The sequence below is a fragment of the Periophthalmus magnuspinnatus genome, chromosome 2, assembly GCF_009829125.3.
Source record: "Periophthalmus magnuspinnatus isolate fPerMag1 chromosome 2, fPerMag1.2.pri, whole genome shotgun sequence".
In the NCBI taxonomy this organism is placed as follows: Eukaryota; Metazoa; Chordata; class Actinopteri; order Gobiiformes; family Gobiidae; genus Periophthalmus; species Periophthalmus magnuspinnatus.
The window spans coordinates 8,372,572-8,391,097 of record NC_047127.1 but is presented as its reverse complement, the minus strand read 5'-3'; the positions used below and the strand labels follow the sequence as shown (position 1 = coordinate 8,391,097).

General features: G+C 38.5%; 1 protein-coding gene across 2 annotated transcripts in view; it reads left to right on the top strand.

The window, feature by feature from the left end:
• The window catches only part of tns1a (tensin 1a), a 152,325-nt gene that overhangs the window by 102,782 nt on the left and 31,017 nt on the right, over window positions 1-18,526 (top strand). For both annotated transcript variants that reach the window (XM_055228378.1, XM_055228383.1), the window contains 4 exons: window positions 688-2,337; window positions 3,118-3,195; window positions 4,133-4,296; window positions 5,422-5,557. In XM_055228378.1, coding sequence (XP_055084353.1) covers window positions 688-2,337; window positions 3,118-3,195; window positions 4,133-4,296; window positions 5,422-5,557 — 2,028 coding nt within the window. The remainder of the gene's footprint in view (window positions 1-687; window positions 2,338-3,117; window positions 3,196-4,132; window positions 4,297-5,421; window positions 5,558-18,526) is intronic.

The following is an 18,526-nucleotide window of genomic DNA, read 5'->3' as shown; positions in this document are numbered from 1 at the left end:
TCCTGAAAAATACAGCAAATAGTGTGTTCAATTTTAGAGAGCTCCATATTGATGACATCACACGATATAACAGTGTTTTCTTATAACTGTATTTGTCAAATAATAATTACTCTGTACATTAGAGGAGTATTGGCCCAGTGTACAACACTGTTGCTATAGAGCAGTTATGGAATGCCCTACCGTGACATCATTATTTCTAACCAGGAAGTAAAATAGTAAGCATTTTTTTTTAATTCTTAAATATAATGATCTTGACTGTCTATTCACCCATCTGTTTTCTTACGCTTATTCGGGGCTGGGTCGCTGGGGCAGCAATCTAAGCAGGGACTCCCAGTGTTCCTTCACCCCAGACGCGTCCTCCAGCTCCTCTGGTGAGACCCCAAGGCATTCCCAGACCAGCCGAGAGACATAGTCCTCCTCTCGATGTGGAGGAGCAGCGGCTCTACTGTCACCTAGCTCCTCACCTTATCTCTAAGGGAGCGCCTAGTCACCTTGCTGTGTTTTAGCAAAAGGAGTAGTTCAGCCTGTCACAGGCACTTTAACTTTTAAAAAGAGAAATGTTTGAATGGAACATGGAGAAACTATACTTGAGCTTTTGGCCACTATTTATCAAAGCTGAATTTGTTGATCATTTACTGACTGGCGTTCATATGTTTTTCTAATCACCTTTTCAATCTTGTCTTTCAGATGCTGATCACACTCAAGGCCCTATTGACGGAAGCCTATATGCCCGGGTCCGCAAAAAAGACTCCCTGGAGGGAGTGGTCACCATCAATGACCTCCCAGTCCACGAGAACCCTCTGACCAATGCAGAAACCTCTCTCCAGACCACTAACCACTCTCTGCAGACAACAGACCAAACCATCCCCGCCACTGGCCCCACTGCCCTCCCCGCTGTCGACCACACCCTCTCCGTGAGCAGCGACTCTGGCAACTCCACTGCTTCCATCAAGACCGATCGCACTGATGAGCACAGCCAGTCCCTGCAGGGTGGGGTGAGCGCCAACAACCCGGCAGTGACCCACCCGTCCCTCAGCCCACAGGAGAAGCGAGAACTTGATCAGCTTTTGAGCGGACTCGAACCTCCGAACCAACGGCAAGCCTACCTGTCCACATCAACCAGCCCGGGAGGTGGGGTGAGGCATCTTGTCCCGGCGCAGGTGCATGTCAACGGAGGTCATAACAGAGCAATCAGTGCACCTACAGAAGAACGGGAGACAGATATTCTTGATGATGAATTGCCAAACAGTCAAGAGGGTAATAGTGTGGACAGCTTAGGGACAATTTCTTCTTTAGACGGTCAAGCTACTCCAGCAGATCTTTACTACCAATCACAAACTCCAGTCAGCCAAAACGACGGGCCCTACCTCGAGAGAGGCAGTGAAAAATTGACTGAGATGCCTGTACACGGATCTAGAACGCCCACCGCAATGCAAGACCATGGTGTTGACTCTCCATCCCCACAGGGAGGATACAACAGCTACCAGAATGGGAATGGAATGTACCGTTCACAGTCCTTCGGGAACCAGGCTGGCAGCAGTCCGGAGACCAATCCCAAACTGATGCCGAGGGCCCCGGAGCGGAGCACGAGTAGCAGAGAGGCGGTTCAAAGAGGCCTCAACAACTGGCACCAGTACAGTCTCCCTGACGATCCGTTCGGTCCTCCTCTGCACTCCACTCATAGTCTCCCGCATTTCCCGACCACAGCCTCTCAGCGTGACATCGAGCAGTCCATTGAAGCCCTAAACATGCTAATGCTCGACTTGGACCCTATCAACTCCCATATGTCCAAGTCCCATAGTGCGCCCACTGGGGAGAACAACCTCAGTGCGACCCAGGTTCCTTTCTCTCAGACCTTGGCCAGACCGTCGTACCAGGCAGACTCTGCGATCCACGGATATAATAATAATTCTGGTCCTGTCAACAGCGCCTTCCATCAACCCCAACGCTCGCCTGGAAGGATTTCGGCAATCCCTAACCAGAGTCCCGTAATGGAATCGCCAGCTTTCTCTCCACAGCGATCCAATGCTGGCTACCAAAACAGCACCCCTTCCCAAACCCCGGAACCCTACATCCATTCTCGGCAGGCAACGCCCCACTACTCTGAACAGTCCAATTTCAACCAGCAGAAACCTATGAACTCATACCAGGGAGGACCAGTTTCCCACTCCCCAGACCTCCAGGGTTCATCGCCATATACAGGCTACAGTGCCTCCTCCTCCCCCATCCCAGCACACACGCCCCAGCCCAAGGAAACGTCCTCCACATCTTTGGCTAGAGAACAGGATCCGGAGGAAGAGCTTAACCTGGAAGGCCTGGTGGCTCATAGAATTGCAGGTAAAACAAAATTTAGAATTACAATGGAAAACAGTTTCTACCAGTGTCACATTTGATAGGGCTGAACGATTTGAAAAAATATCTAAAATGAATATCTAAAGGTATTTTTTCTAAGAGGAATTGCGATTGAGATAGATTTGCAATGAATGTTCTTATACTAGGATTCGGTTTCACGTTCATATTTTAAATGTGTCCAGGAGAATTGGCAAGAAGACAATGAACTAATCACATATTTCAGAACATGTTTGTACAGATCTAAACTACAGGATTGGCCGTTTTTATGTAGAAAAATATTGTTGGTTGTGAAGGAAATTATAGTACTTCATAAAATTGTAGCCTTTTTGATTTGCTAATTGTGTCCATTCAAATTGCAATTTGATGATGATTAATCTTGTAGCTCCACTATTTGGGCAAAGTTATACCAGTGTTACACCATTGGCAGTTGAACTGGCAGCTTTTCTCTGCCATTGACTTTTTTTTTTAGCACAACCGATATTTAACCACTTTCTAAAGTTATGTAACCTCTCACAGCTAACACACATGCAAAATTTACATAAAAATCATTGTTTTTGACAGCAAAAAATGTGGTCAAAATATTTCATTTGAAAACATGTATTTTATCCATTCATATCAAATCCTTTATTTTTCATTATTCTCACCTTTCTTTTCTATTCACCGTGTCACTGTATTGCTTCCCACTCTCCATACTCACTCTATCTCTCCACTCCTCCTCCTGCTTCACCTCCTCACACCCCCTGACCTGCTCCCACCCCTGTCCAGAGTACAACGCTCGGATCCGGGGCATCAGCGAGAGCATCACCCCCCAGTCCGACCGCCTCCGCTCCTATTCCTTCTCTGGTTTGTCCTTTTTTCCACTCACTTTTCCGTTCTTCCTTTTTATACTTTTACACATTTTACCATGCACCTATAATTTAACATTAAAGGGGCTATATTGCACTATTTTTGGTCAATGTTGTAATGTTATTTCCTCATCACAAACATACATAGAGTTGCGCTTTGTTTCATTCACACACCCAAACTCTGCATATTTAAGATGAGTTCTTCTCTCTTCCTTCTTGTTCTTCATTGTGATGTCATTAAGTGGCAATACATAAAATGTTCCGTTGTGTTTTTAAACTGCATATTACCTTCACTAGAATTATTTTGATCATTTCAGCCCTGGATTTGCCTAACTTTGAAGTTATAGCTATTTTAGCCTCATTGAAACTGCTTGGCTTTTAGAGACTTTCTGCAGCCACTCTCAGCTGTACACAAGGTAAAACAAAAATATTCCAAAAGTTATTTTAACATTTCACAGAATTTTACATTTTTAAATATGCTTTTTCGACTTAAAACAACTGCGTTATTAATATTAGTTACCACGGCTCCAATATATTTATTATAATGGCTATATTAAAATTGGAAAATGTACTTCCAGAACCGGAGCTTTGAAGTGGGCAGGACTCCATTCAGGATAAATATAGCCACTGTTATATGTTAACCTTAAAACTACCACGATACTGCCACTAAATGACATCACTCAGTGAAACAGTGGATTCTGAGCTTTGGGTATCTAGACAGTCTAATAATCCAGGATTATTCACGATGATACATGATAATATGTGCAAATAAAACAAAATATAACTCAAAGTATGTTTTTGAGGAGATCACAGCATTGCTAAAGGCTCAGAGAAGTCAGTTTTGCGTAATATAGACCTTTAATTTATCATATCGATTGTTGATTTGTACATGTCCATTTAAATATATATATACAATTTATTTTGGGTAAATCTAGGAGTCCGATCGAGAGGAATGACCCCGGAAGTGACGCAGGAAACAGGACGTCGTCGGACCACCAGCGAGGGGCAGTACCAGAGCAGCCTTGAAAACCGCTCCGGTGTTAATTCTCCGGATTTCGCTCAGAACTTGGCCCTCAATCCTGGAGGAAGACCGAGAGAAGTAAATATAACAAGATGGTGTCATTGTTACACCAAGCTTCTTTAAATTTACACTGATTTCAGATAATCTTTACTCACTTGATATAATTAGTGGTGAAGTAGGTAACTATGAGTGGTAGTTTTTGATTGGAGCCTCTGGAACAATAGATATATCTCATCAAACACACATCTGATTCACTTATAGAGTACATATTGTGCTTGCGTCTGCTATGTAGTTACTTATATACTTATGACACTTGAGGATCATTATGTTATACTTTGGACATTTTAAATTGCAATATTGATCTAAAACCACTTAATAACAGAAATAAGTCCACTGACTTCCACATTAGAAAACTGCAGTGCCCAATTGAAGCAGATGTTGCCATAAATGTCACCACAATAAAGAGGTGCGAAGTTGTCGGCGCCTCCGATGGTTAGCTGCAAATCACATTAGCAAGCAGTGGATTTTTTTTCTCATTTGTACCAAAATCGCTAATGTCAATTTGTTTATTGTTTATTAATATATTAATTTGATTATTTATTTTGTTAAGAACATTGTATAGTAGGGCTAGCAGAAAATATGTAAATGTAATTTTTCTAACAAGCATTGCGATTTGATTTGCGATTGTTTTAAAAATAGGATTCTGTTTTAAGGTCACATTTTATATGTATCAAGAAGAATCTGAAGGGAGGGGCTAACTACAGATAGATAATGTATGCAATGTCCACCAGCAATCTGACCAGAACTGAAGAAGAGGCTTGGATAAGCAGCAAACGTCTTCACTTCTACAATGTCTTCTCCAACTGACAGATTTAAACTTCGTCTTTTGCTATGGATCAGACCTGGATGTCTGAGCTGTTACACAGACGTAAAGAAAAATTGACAAAAATACTAAAATATGAACGGACAAACTAATGCAAGGGTTAGCTGTTATTTTATGCAGAGTAAGACAGGGTGTTATATTTGAGGAAATTATGGTACTTCAAAAACAGCTGCCTTTGCGATTTGCTGATTCTATCCATTCCAATTGCAATTTTGATTTGGTTGCGATTAATCTTGCAGCCCTGTTATACACTATACAACACTATGTTGATTCTAAAAAGGGCCACTGTTTTGCTAAGAGATGATATTTCGTTCTTTCAGGGCACAGTGCACAGCTACCGTGAGGCGTTCGAGGACCATGAGACCAGTGGCAGTCCTACGTTCAGAGGAGGTGGTGAGAGCTCCCCCCTGACCCCATGCTTCCCCGTATCACCACAGACTCCTTACTTCAACATGAGTAGGTTTACCCATCTGTAGATCAATAGTCAAATAAGACACTTTCTTCTTCCAACACATAATTAGTAGTACACACAAAACTATTCTTAGCAGTACTAAATATTTTGAGTCTTTAAAATTGATCTTCTTGGACCTTGTGGTACTGTAATTTTTGCTTTTTGGGTTTGGTCACAACATATAGCTATGTTGCTATAGCAAGAGTGTGTCTAGAGAGTGGCCAGGGGTAGCACAGGCCATGGAATATGATTATGTACTTAAAGAGGATAAGGCTTATATATTGGGCAATATACTATCACCTGTAGCTTGACCTGATTTATTAACCAAAATGCAGTTATAAATGTATAAGTGTAATTATAGATTATAAATAGAAATTTTCTTAAGTTGTAAAAACATAGTGCCACCTCTGGACCACTGTCTAGACACACTCCTGCTCAGGAGGAGCATATAGGGAAAAGGTAGGTAAAGACCATTTTAGAGAAGGTTGCAAGGACAACAGTTTTCTATGACGTGATTTATTAGTCTTATTATACATGCCTTGACTCAAACAGTAATGCATACATTAAACCACAATGCATGTGTTTTACATAGACATATGAGAAACAGGACATTGTTAGTTGATATAGAAGGTATTTACTTTTTCCTCGAGTGTAATTGGCTCTTATTTATGTAAAGAACAACTCTGTAGTAATGACATGCAAACTAAGCAAAACAATGGAAAGTTTGCAAATGTAGGCACTTAAAGCACACATCCATCTCGTCTCCTGTCCATCTTGTCAAGCTGGACTTAAGTTACATGCGTTGCGAGGACAGTAGAATTCGTTGTGCTCTGATGGCAGGTGGACATTGTAACCTTGCTGAGAGGAATGATGTATCTGAGGTTTTGCTTGACATAATTACAATCGCCGTTGTGATGGACCTAAAGATCCTAAAAAAAAGCATGCATTCACTCTTCATATTGGGCTGTAATAAGTAGTATCATTTTCACTTTTTTAAATACAAAAAGCTTAACAGTCATATTTCTTTGTTATTAATGCAAAAAAGGAGCTTATTTGTATTTCTTCCATTTAAACTGTAAATAATGGGGAATATTATATTTTAGATAGAAGAAAGAAGAAAAAGTAAAATAATAATCTTTAAACATATTGCTATGCAGTATTTTTTAAGCAACCTAATATTTTGTTGAACCTACATTGTTTTAATAGCAGATAAAATGCAGTTTCTCCCTACTGTCATGTGCTTCCCACACTCCTTCTTTAAAGACCAGAGCTCCACAGTCCCGATTCCCCACTGGACACTCCGGCTTTCCTCCCTGACCCCAGGCCTCATATTCTCTCACTTGTCCGTCCACCCACATCCATTCTTTAGCCAGAAAACGCAAACCCATCCACACATGCGCAGTGGAGGTATTTTTGTTCAGCTCTTTTTGGATCAACATCATCTCTGTCTCTGAGGAGATGGTGGCCATGTCAGTGTAGTGCGTTCTACAGTGGTCCAACGCCTCTTCCCAGGTCTTCTCCTCTCTCACAACATGAACACTGTAGCAGAAGAAAGCTTCGGTCTTATCTGATATATCGTGCCACCGATAGTTAATCAGTAATCCATAATTGTCATTCTCGCCTGAATCAGGCTGATTTTTACCCCAAAAGAACCTCTTCACCTCTCCACCTCCAGACCACATATACCGGTATGTGTTTTGATCAATAATTTTCCTTATTAATCCAAACCAGATAAGTCCAGAATAGCCTGCGGCCTGTTCTTGAAGAAGTTTGATGTCAGATTCGTCATTGATAGGTGCCAGGTCGGTGTATTTGGTCACGCAGTATGAATGAGCATCAGCCCAGTTTTTTTTTGTTGAGATAAATTTATACTTGAAGGCTGTAGTTATGGTCCCCAGCAGCAGAAGGAGTTGGATATTCGGACCCATGCTTGCGAGAGATGCCACTAGATTGGAGTGAAATAAAACATACCTTCTATGTGCGTCTTTGATATTTGCATAGGGGTGGACCTTCATTGCCATAGCACAGTTTTTAATGGAGTTTTTTTTTTTTTTTTTACTATAAGCTTGAAAAAACACTTGTTAAACATTATCAAGTAAAACAAAATGCAATATATTACATTATATTATTAGTATTATTCTATTTAGCAAATAGTACATTGGATTCTTTATTTCTCTATAAGTTCATTTGTTTCTTATTTGGCTAAAAATTAACATACAGGGTGTGATCCAAGAGAAAACTTTGTCTGCAGTCAGTGTTATGTCTGCACTCTGCATATAGACCATTGATGTTTAGCTAGGCTAAAGCATTATCCTATGGATCTGAACAGATCTATAATGTGGATAATGTGGAGATTTTCACATTTGCATAGAGAGAATGATCAAGGTCATTTTAAAATAGATATCTTTGACAAACATTTATCCTTATGTTACATCAGAAAATACACATTAAGAATAGAATCTTTTTTCAGTACACACTGAGCTTTGTCTGAGCCAGCAAAACAAGTGAAGATATGCATTTAAAGACTTAACATCACACTTTGGTCAAACAAATAAATACATTTAGTCTACCAATTAGTTGTCACAATGCTAAAATTCACTCAATACTTGATGCTGAATATGATACCACACCACAAAACATTTATATTTTAGTAATATAATGTAATTTTGAAGTCTTATATTTGTTCTGATAAAGCTCAAAAGCACACTAAAATTGTCAAATTTTGTCCTGTGAATGTGATTTTATGCAGTATCAATACTTGCTCAAATTAATATCTACTGTATTTTCCAGACTGTAAGTCGCACTTCATGTACTTGTTTACGTATGTGTTAGGTAATGGTTGATAATACATGTTACAGATCACTTGTTGTAGATGGTGCTGTTGTGTTTGTAATACCTGTAAGAAAATTTACTTGACTCCTTTTTATACATTTCATATTTAATTTCCTCTTATTTATTTCCTCTTTATTTATAAGAGGGGAAAAAGGTGATCATTTTTCATTTAAAACAATATTGTAAATCTTTAGTTTATCGTAAGTCTAGTTAAAGGTCATGAAAAGTACTTCCTGTTTTCCAGTTCAGTCTTACCCGACAGAGCACTATTTAAGAAACAATTGAAAAGTAAAATATAAAGTTTTTAGCACACCGACTTGTTTACTAGCAGGCCAAAGTGGTATGTATATTTTCCATGCGTTCATGTGCAGTTTTGTGTGTATATGTAATATGAGCCAGAGCTTATGTTATATTTGATCTGTTTGCTAGTTCTACGGTGTGAACTGTGATGAAGTAAGACCACAGTAAACATCAGCGAAAAAACTCTTGTGTTTGTGGACAAGCCGGCATATGTTATATGTTAGTGTAGCATATCTGATTAACTGTTAATATCTATGTGTTATATTAGCATGCTGTACTGCTCTCAGTCTCGGATTTTGTAAAATAAATTTCTCCAAAAATGCAACCAGTCCAGTGCAACAGTCCAGTGCGACTTATATATGTTTTTTTTTTTTTCATTATTATAATTATTCTGATTTTAGATACTATTGACAACCCTACTACCAAAGTACATTACATGTTAATGCAATTCTACAGTGAACTTTATGGCACATATAACAATTTCATTATACAAAGAATATTTCAACTCCAAAATCTTGTTGTGGCCCATTTTAGATTGCATATAGTCTTGGTATAGGCCAAGACCTACAATCAATTCTACTGCAGACAACAACTGGGAACCATTTTGACTTTTAAACAGAATGGAGGTGAAGATTGTAAGAAAATATTTCACTTTAACAGCAGTTCCTTGTTTTTATAAGTTACCTGTTCAGACTGTTTGTGAGCAGAGTTCTGTGCCCTCTGCTTGTATTTTGTATACCCAAACATGCATGTTTTCCAAACATTTCAGAATCAAATCACTGTACTTTATACCCAAAATTCTGTTGGTTACAGAAGTGTTGCCTAGAAAATAAATTAAATTAAATAATAATCTGTATCAATGCTAAACACATGACTTGGGCTGTGTCACTTTTGCCTTTGTTGTTGGAAGTTGAGATTATTAATATCTGAACAAAATATCTAGTAGGCATATTGTAATTTTGATGCAGGTTTCACTGTTTAATATTATATTTAACAATATTGTTCAAAGATAGAGGCAAAATTATCAATTTTTACACATTTTACATGTTAAAGATAACACACAGAACAATTATTTTAAGTACTATCTGACTACGGGAATAGAAATGGAGGAACTTTACAATAAAGTAGCTGTACTCAATTTTTGTCCGTGCATTTGAGTAGATTTTTCTGTCATAGATATATTGTAATAGCAGCTCTTAGGGTCAAAATGAGATGCTGTGTAATGTCTGCATCCAATCATAAAGTGTTTTATTTTCCAAGTACTGTTAGCATGGTAGGTTTTTTTTTTTTTGCTTTACTATGATGGAAATAACTCTGCTCTAGTCTCTGAAAGCTGAAAGTAGTGATTAGCTCTTCACTGTTAATAATTTAGATGCTATGAATTTGTTAGGAAAGTGAGGAATAACTGAACCACTGCAAACCATATATTCATTCTGTACGGTATGCTTTAACAAAGTTTTTCAAATTTTTTTAAGGCATAAAAAAGAGGTACAGACCTTTAAAAATGTAATAAAAACAGAACTTGCAATTATGGATGGGAAATTGAGTCAGTATTATTCACTGGTGCTTTCATAATTTAAAGACAATACAATTATGTTCTGCAAAATGTTATCATCAGATTAATAACAGATAAAATGCCACCTCTCCTGACAGTCGTGAGCGTTCCATTGTTTGGTCTTTCCACTGTTGACCACCAGAGCCGCACAGGTAGGATTTACCCTTGGACACTTCGGCTTTCCTCCTTGACCCCAGGCTTCATATTCTCTCACTTGTCCATCCATCCAAAACCATTCTCCAGACAGAAAAAACAGACCCATCCACACGTGGTCAGTGGAGGCATCTTTGCTCAACTCTTTCTGGATCAACATCAACTCTGTCTCTGAGGAGATGGTGGCCAGGTCAGTGTAGTGCGTTCTACAGTGCTCCAAAGCTTCTTCCCAGGTCTTCTCCTCCCTCACCACATGCACACTGTAGCAAAGGAAATGTCCTGCATGATAGTCTTGTGCATCATGCCACTTAAAGTTTATCAAGAATACATAATTCTGATCACCAGGTGGCTCAGGCTGACCACTATCCCAATTGAACCATGTGGCCTTTGCACCTCCAGACCACATCCACTTAGTTTGGTCACTCATGTTTCTCAGTAATCCAATCCAGATATATCCAGAATAGCCCCCGGCCAGTGCTCGGAGAAGGTTGATGTCCGATTCATCGTTGATAGGTGCTAGGTCGGTGTACTCTGTCTCACAGTGTGAATGAGCACCATACCAGTTTGTTTTCTGCTGGACATAAACATACTTGGTGAGTGCGGTGGTTATGGGCCCCAGCAACAAAAGGAGTTGGAGGGTCGGACCCATGGTTGTGAGAAATGTCACTAGATTTGAGTGAAAATATGCCTTATATCTTTGATATTTGCATATAGGGACGGATCTTCTTTGTCAGATCACACTTTATTTGGCTGAAAAACAACATACATGGCGTGATCTGAAAGCAAGAACTAGTGCCCAGTTTAGATTGCAAACCATGTTTGCATTCTTCATTTGCAAATCAAAAACAGTTCCCCTGTTTTCATTGACAATCAGGACCAACTTTGACTACCTAAGTGGGTTTAAGATGATGATTGTAGAAGCCATTTTCCTTTGATTTAGTTTCTGTAAGTTAGCTGCTGTTTCAGTGTTCAGTGTGTCAGCAGCTGTCATATGGCCTCAGGTAACATTCTATAGCCAAACATGCTAGGTTTTCAGTACTTATCAGAAAACATATATAAACAAAATAAAATAAACCTGCAATATATTTTAATTAAAAATGCAATAGGCTTTTACATATACAAACATATCAAAAATACCCTTTCAAAATATTAACATGCATGACCTGACTTGCTTGTGGATTTAACTTAAACATCAATAGAATGTGCATATGTTCCTTTATATATTAAATTCCATACTAATACTCACCACATAATCTTGTATCTAAATACCCATTAAATGCACTGTCGTGGGGTATAACAGATAACAAAATAATCTACAATTATATAATATAAATTTAAATCTTGTTTATCTTAGTTTGTCATCATCCCACCTTGAGAGAAAGGAGAGAGTTCTTATTGGCTGAGCGTGCAGAGTAGAACAAGCCTTCTAGACCTGTGTATTTGCACAGACTGTCTTTTGACCTATCCTCCCTCTAATCCCCCAAGTCTGTGCCTACTTTGTATGTTATGCTTGTTGGAATTGGCAAATTTGGACCTGAAGGACACATTTTGGATGCCTAGAGATAGAGATTTTTTTTTTTTTTTTTATCTAAGCATCATCTGAAACCTAACACAGTAGGGGCTTACATCACACACGACAGAATCGAGTCTACCAAACTACAATGGATGTCAACTTCATGGCACAAATTACAGGCACTCTGTAATCTGACCCACACCTACTTGCTAGTACTTGTTTCACTTAAAGGGCCCATATTACGCTATTTTCTGATCTGCGCTATAATGTTTTCTCATTTTAAAAAAACACACAGTTGTGTTTTGTTTCATTTGTTTCATCCAAATTTGGATTGAGTTCTTCTCTCAAACAGAAAACATTCCATCTTCCACCTTGCGATGTCATGGTAATACAGGTAGTGCTCCACTATGCTCTAAAACTTCATATCTCTTCACTAGAATTATTTAGATAATTTCAGAATTGACAATCTCTAACAAAAGGTAAAAGGCAGCTGTTAACTTGAAAACTACCGCTGTAGACAGACTAATAAAGTGTTACTCAACCGTGTGAATGAAACAAAACACAACTCCAAGTATGTTTTTGAGGAGGTAACAACGTTCTAACATGACTTAAACCCGTAAATTCTGTGTAATATAAGACCTCTAATTCTGCAGCCACCAGCATTAAGTCAGAGAGGTTTTTGGGAGTAGCCAGAGTCCAGCCACTCTTCTTACAGTTGTTCAAAGCTTCCCTCCAAGCCTCCTCTGGTTATCAAGTCCACAGCATAGCAAAGAAATGGATCCTCACAAACAGTTGGTGTATATCATGTGATTTCGAGGAGCCTCTCTGATCACTTTCTCATTAGAACATATTTATCAACTTCAACAGTTATAAGGAACAAGGAAGAATAGTTCAACCTTCATGGGTAAAGACAATCTGAGCAGTTGGAGTTATATCAGAAGGGCAAACTTCACGGTGCGATTCTTTAAACTGAAGTTTAGCATTTGCATAGCCTTTTTAAACAATTGGCTTGTGTAGAATTAAAGATATTAAACAGATTTGACTTGTAAATAGTTAAAATGTACCTGGGGCACTGTAGAGCATTTTCATCTCCTCTACTTTGGATAAAACATCTGGGACCATTTAAGTTATATAAGCCATGTTTATTTGGAAGTATTATGAGAATACATACACATACACATATATAGGGTATCTTTTAATTTATGATCATAAGACAGTATAGTCACACAAAAAATAATGTTGCCAATTTTTATTTTTTTATTTATTTATTTATTTTTATTTAACGCCAGGGTTTTCCAGGAGAGCTCTCTTCGGGTCATGTTGGCCATATTGCAAGGGTGGTTTTACACCCAAAGCATAGAATATGTATAACCATAGTGTCCAGCTTCAGCCAAATGAAACTCATCGACACCAATGGTTATAAGGGCAGATTTGGAGCTGAGTTCCATATTGTAGCCATGCTTACTTCTTATTTGGAACATGGTGACTAGCAGGTTAGCTCTGTCCATTTATATATACAGTCTGTGGCTCAGAGATAGCAGAGAGAGAAACAACAAACACTTCAAACATCACAAAAATACATATTTTACCATGAAAAAGATGTTTAATTAGTTATCCTTTAAAAGTTTATAGCATTTTTATTTATTTTTTATCGTTGAAGGAATCACAGCAAAATTTTGAATATCTTACATAGACTATAATGTATAATGTATTTCTGTAGCCATAAATCAACAACATTTTGAGTGGAGCTAATGTGTGCTTAGCAAGACTCAGCACTAATTTGCATAGGGTTTGCGGATTGTTAACACCAGCCTAAATGGAATTTCCATGTAATGTTTTATTGCAGTTAGTAGTATTTGCATCATGGTATTGTTTTTGCTGTTGACTGTCAAAAACAGGAGCCGCTTTGCATGTGAAGAGTGACAGGAAAAGAAAAAAAAAAACTTTTCCCGCCACTCCTGAACAAATATAAGTAGAAGACATATTGGTGCAGTTCAAACAAGATCAACACAACTTTTGCCATTAAATTTTTCTTTCACATTTCATTAATTATTATCATTTTACAGAGGACATGTTGTGCTTGTGTCTGCTAAATAGTTATATATGTGGCCAAATAACAGAACTCTTGGTCGATTAAAGAAATGTCCTGCTGATTGAATAGTCTACTAAAAAGTCAACAAAACTATTATGTTTCTCTATATATATTCTCTATAGGTAAAAAAGGTAGATTAAACTCAGAATTCACTCCCAAATCTTCAGCTAACTCACCCAATACATTCTCCTTTCTGCTGTTTCCTCATATAAATCCTTATAATCTTAACAAAATAATCAGTTGACTAATGTAAATTTTGGTTGACTAAGACAATATCAACCAATTAATTAACTAAATGACTAAAGGTATACAGTCCTATACTACATTATTCTACAAGCAAAACTAACTAGATTACATTAAAAATAAGACTAATAACAGATAAAATGCAGTTCTTCCTGACAATCATGAGCTTTCCACTTTTTGACCTTTCCACCACTGTTGACCACCAGAGCTCCGCAGCCATGGTTCAATTTTGGACACTCCAGCTTTCCCTCCTGACCCCACGCTTCATATTCCATTACATGTCCATCCAACCACTTCCATTCTCCAGACAAAAAGTGCAGACCCATCCACACATGCCCAGTAGAGACGTCTTTGTTCAGCTCTTTCTGGATCAACATCATCTCTGTCTCTGAGGTGATAGTGGCCAGGTCAGTGTAGTGCGTTCTACAGTGGTCCAAAGCTTCTTCCCAGGTCTTCTTCTCTCTCACCGCATTCACACTGTAGCAGAAGAAGAAAGAAGCCACATAGGATGGTGCGTCGTGCCAACGGTAGTTCAACAGTATCCCGTACATTTCGTATGGCGTGTCTTGAGGTTGCCCCTGGTCCCAGAAAAACGTGGTCACTTCTCCACCCCCGGACCACATCCATTTCGATGGATCACTCGTGTTTCTCATCAGTCCAAACCAAGCATATCCAATCAAATCACCTGCAAGTTGTTTAAGAAGGCCAGTGTCGTACTCACTTTCGATAGGAGCTAGGTCAGTGTAGTAGGTACGGCAGTGTGTCTGCGCCTCATCCCAGAATGTATATATCCTAACATAGACATACTTTGCAGTTGCAATTGATGTGATCAAGTGCAATAGAAAGAGTCTGAGATGAGAATGCATGGTTTTGACAGAGATATGTGCTACTTTGTGCTGCCCGGGCAGCACTCTGCATGGAAAAATATACCTTTTGTTTTTCATATTTGCATAGGAGATGGATCTTTTCATACCCCTATGTAAAACAAGGAGCAAGTCAGAGCTAAGTGTAAGGGACACTGTGTTGTTCCTGTATGGAAATCTACCTTAACTAGAGGATGTTACTTGTGATCAGAATCTGGAGATGTCACTGTGATTCTGGCTGTTGATTGTTGATGTTTCAAATGTAAATTACTGATTTCTCTATCGTATAACCTTAACAAATTCACAGTAAAAAGGCTTAGTAAGTACAGTAAATGGTATGAGACATGATTTTGGCTGTGAGAAATGTATCTGAAAGTACACAGAAAGGCAATATCATTGTTCTGGAACAATATTAGCAACACAGCAGTAGGAATGGGACGATAAAATTTAGACTCGCGATTATTGTGACCAAAATAACCCCAATTTATGATATTGTCACAATAATTATTAACTTGTTAATGTTCTGACAGCCCGGGGGCCCCCACTTTATAACTCTACAGGAACGTACATATACTTCTGCGTCACCCACACAAACAATCTACACATCAAATGAACGCTACAGCGCTCGTTTTTCCAAATATGCAAACCATTTTCACCTGCAATCACCACAGTGCGGACAGGAAAGCTGTTTTTACAGAAAAAACAGACAAACAGACAAAACAAAGGAAGTACGTGATCAAGGACACTGTGGATGTTTGTAAAAGTTATACTATAGGCATCTCCAGCCCAGAGCGGTTCGTGGCAAAGAGTGAAGATAGTGTTTGGACTCAGGAGTAGAGGATCTTATTTTTGAGGATTTGGATGCTGTTCTCGATCGGTAAGCGTGGTTTGTTCTGCTATTGATATAATTGTAGGTAAAATATATCGTGTTTAATCGTTAGCCTTGCTTCTGTGCACATAGTGCGCATTCGGACCATGCGCTCTGGCACATTAGACTTAATTTGTCTATCGTTTGAAAGGTGTTTTATTCTGCAGTTTGCATTATTGTAGATGAGCACACATTAGCGTCTCATCTGTGCACATGGGTGAGGCGCACTCTGGCTCATTCCTGTGGAGAGTTATGGATCAGACTTTGTTTATTGTTGATATCTGGCAGAATATAGTACAGACAGCGATAACTGTGCATCCCAATAGGCACAGAAGCTAACAAGTGTCTTTTTTATGACAGAGGCCCCCTTGTGGGCAAACACCAGAACTAACATGTAAACATTGTATTGAAAGTGTAAACATGAGGCAGACTGGTGCTGTAAAGGCGATTATAATTGTGTGCAATGATCAGGATTATTAAAAAATGCCACGAATGATTAATTGCAGACCTTTTTTATTGCAATTAACGATATTATCTTATATCGTCCCATCCCTACGCAGCAATGGTCATCTCCATCAGTAGAATGAGTATGGAGTGGGAAGTCATGGCTGTTCTGTGAAAAACATGCTCTGGAGATGCTTTGTAAGCCGTTCAGTATAACCTAGAGCATTACTCCATTTGCATGGCCTGGGATATAATTTGAATGTTAACAAATAGACCAACTCTGTCTGGTTTTATATATATATATATATATATATATATATATATATATATATATATACACACAATAATACACTATTAATAAATAGATTAAAATCACAATAAAAACTAATCAAAACATAGTCATCATAAAATGGACACTAAAAGAGAAGAGTGTACAACAAAAACCTTTCAGTCATACCCACAGCTAAACAGAAGTGTTTTGAGCCTGGACTGAGCTGCATTAAACTAAAATGCTAATTCCCCATGTTTAGTCCTAACTCCGGGCACCAGCAGGAGGCTAGTCCTTGAGGTCTTCAGAGTGCAAGATGGTTAATAAGGCACTAACATGACGGAGAAGAGCTAGGCCATGGAAAATAAAAAAAAAAATCACAAGAATAAACAATGAGTGGCTGTTACCGCTACTCTGTCACTACAGTTAATATATATATATATATATATATATATATATATATATATATACACACACACACAAATTTACTTTTGCTGATTTTTATATATATATATATATATATATATATATATATATATATATATATATATATATATATATATATATGCAAACAAACAAATATTGGTATTTCTAATATACTGAACAGAGAGCACAAGGAAAGGTCATATTATAGTATGCAAGTTGTCAATAATGTTTTGAGTAAATTTCGGACTATAAGCCACTACTTTTTTCCCACGCTTTGAACCCTGTGGCCTATACAACAGTGTGGCTAATTGATAGATTTTTACTTGCTAACGGCCACCGGGGGGTACTCTCTAACAGTAAATGCAAAGGTGAGATCAACGTGGGGAAAGATTATGTGCTGAAGAATTCACTAGTTTTGCTCATCATGCACACACCCTCATCATGGAAAACACACGAAGAAAAACATATGATGCAGCATTTAAGGTTATTTGTGTCAATGTGTTCATTCATAATTTTGAGAATCTACAATGGAAATAGTCATGTAAATAAAGTAAAGACATTGCATGAAAAAGTGTGTCCAAACTTTTGACTGGTCATGTATATTTCCCAAATGTGGCAGAAACCAGCAGCAGGACCAGTCCACAGTTTGAAGTAATGGCTGCGTTACGACCAAGAGGAACCTCAGCACATCATACTCAGGCCATGAATTTGGATTTTCACAGGGATGGATTACTCTGAAGAAATTATTCAGCCTATATCTAAAGTAAAAAACAACATCATCCAAATAGATAAATTAAGGAAATTTGTTGCTTTTTCCAACCTCTAAAATAAGTATCAGTACTTGTTGTAGTTGCATCGTAATCACTATTATTTATTATTATACATATTCTAGTAGCAGAGAAAATGTAACTTCTCATCACAATTCTGAGCATTCCAGACTTTGACATCCACATCCACAGTTCCTTCTATGGCTTGTATCCCATTGATCTCAAGCGATGTTCCCACCACCTGCAGAGCTGCACAATCTTGATTTAGTACAGGACACCTAGACTTACCCACCAGACCCCAGGCTTCATATTCCAGAGGCTGCCCATCCACCCAAAGCCAATCCCCAGCCATAAAATGCAACCCAATCCACACGTGTTCAGTGATCAGAGTTTTGCCCAGTTCTTTTTTCATTAGCATCAATTCTGTCTCTGACGCCACACTGGCCAGGTCGTGGTAGTGCTCCCTGCAGTACCTGAGAGCATTTTCCCAAGTCTTCCTCTCTCTTACGACATGGACTTTGTAGCAGCAAAATGCCAGTGAGCGATTATATGCTGCATCATTCCAACCAGAATCTCCAGCAAAGTGTCCCCTATCTTCAATTCCATACATATTGTTAGGTTCATTAGGACGCCAGAAAGTTTTGTTCTTT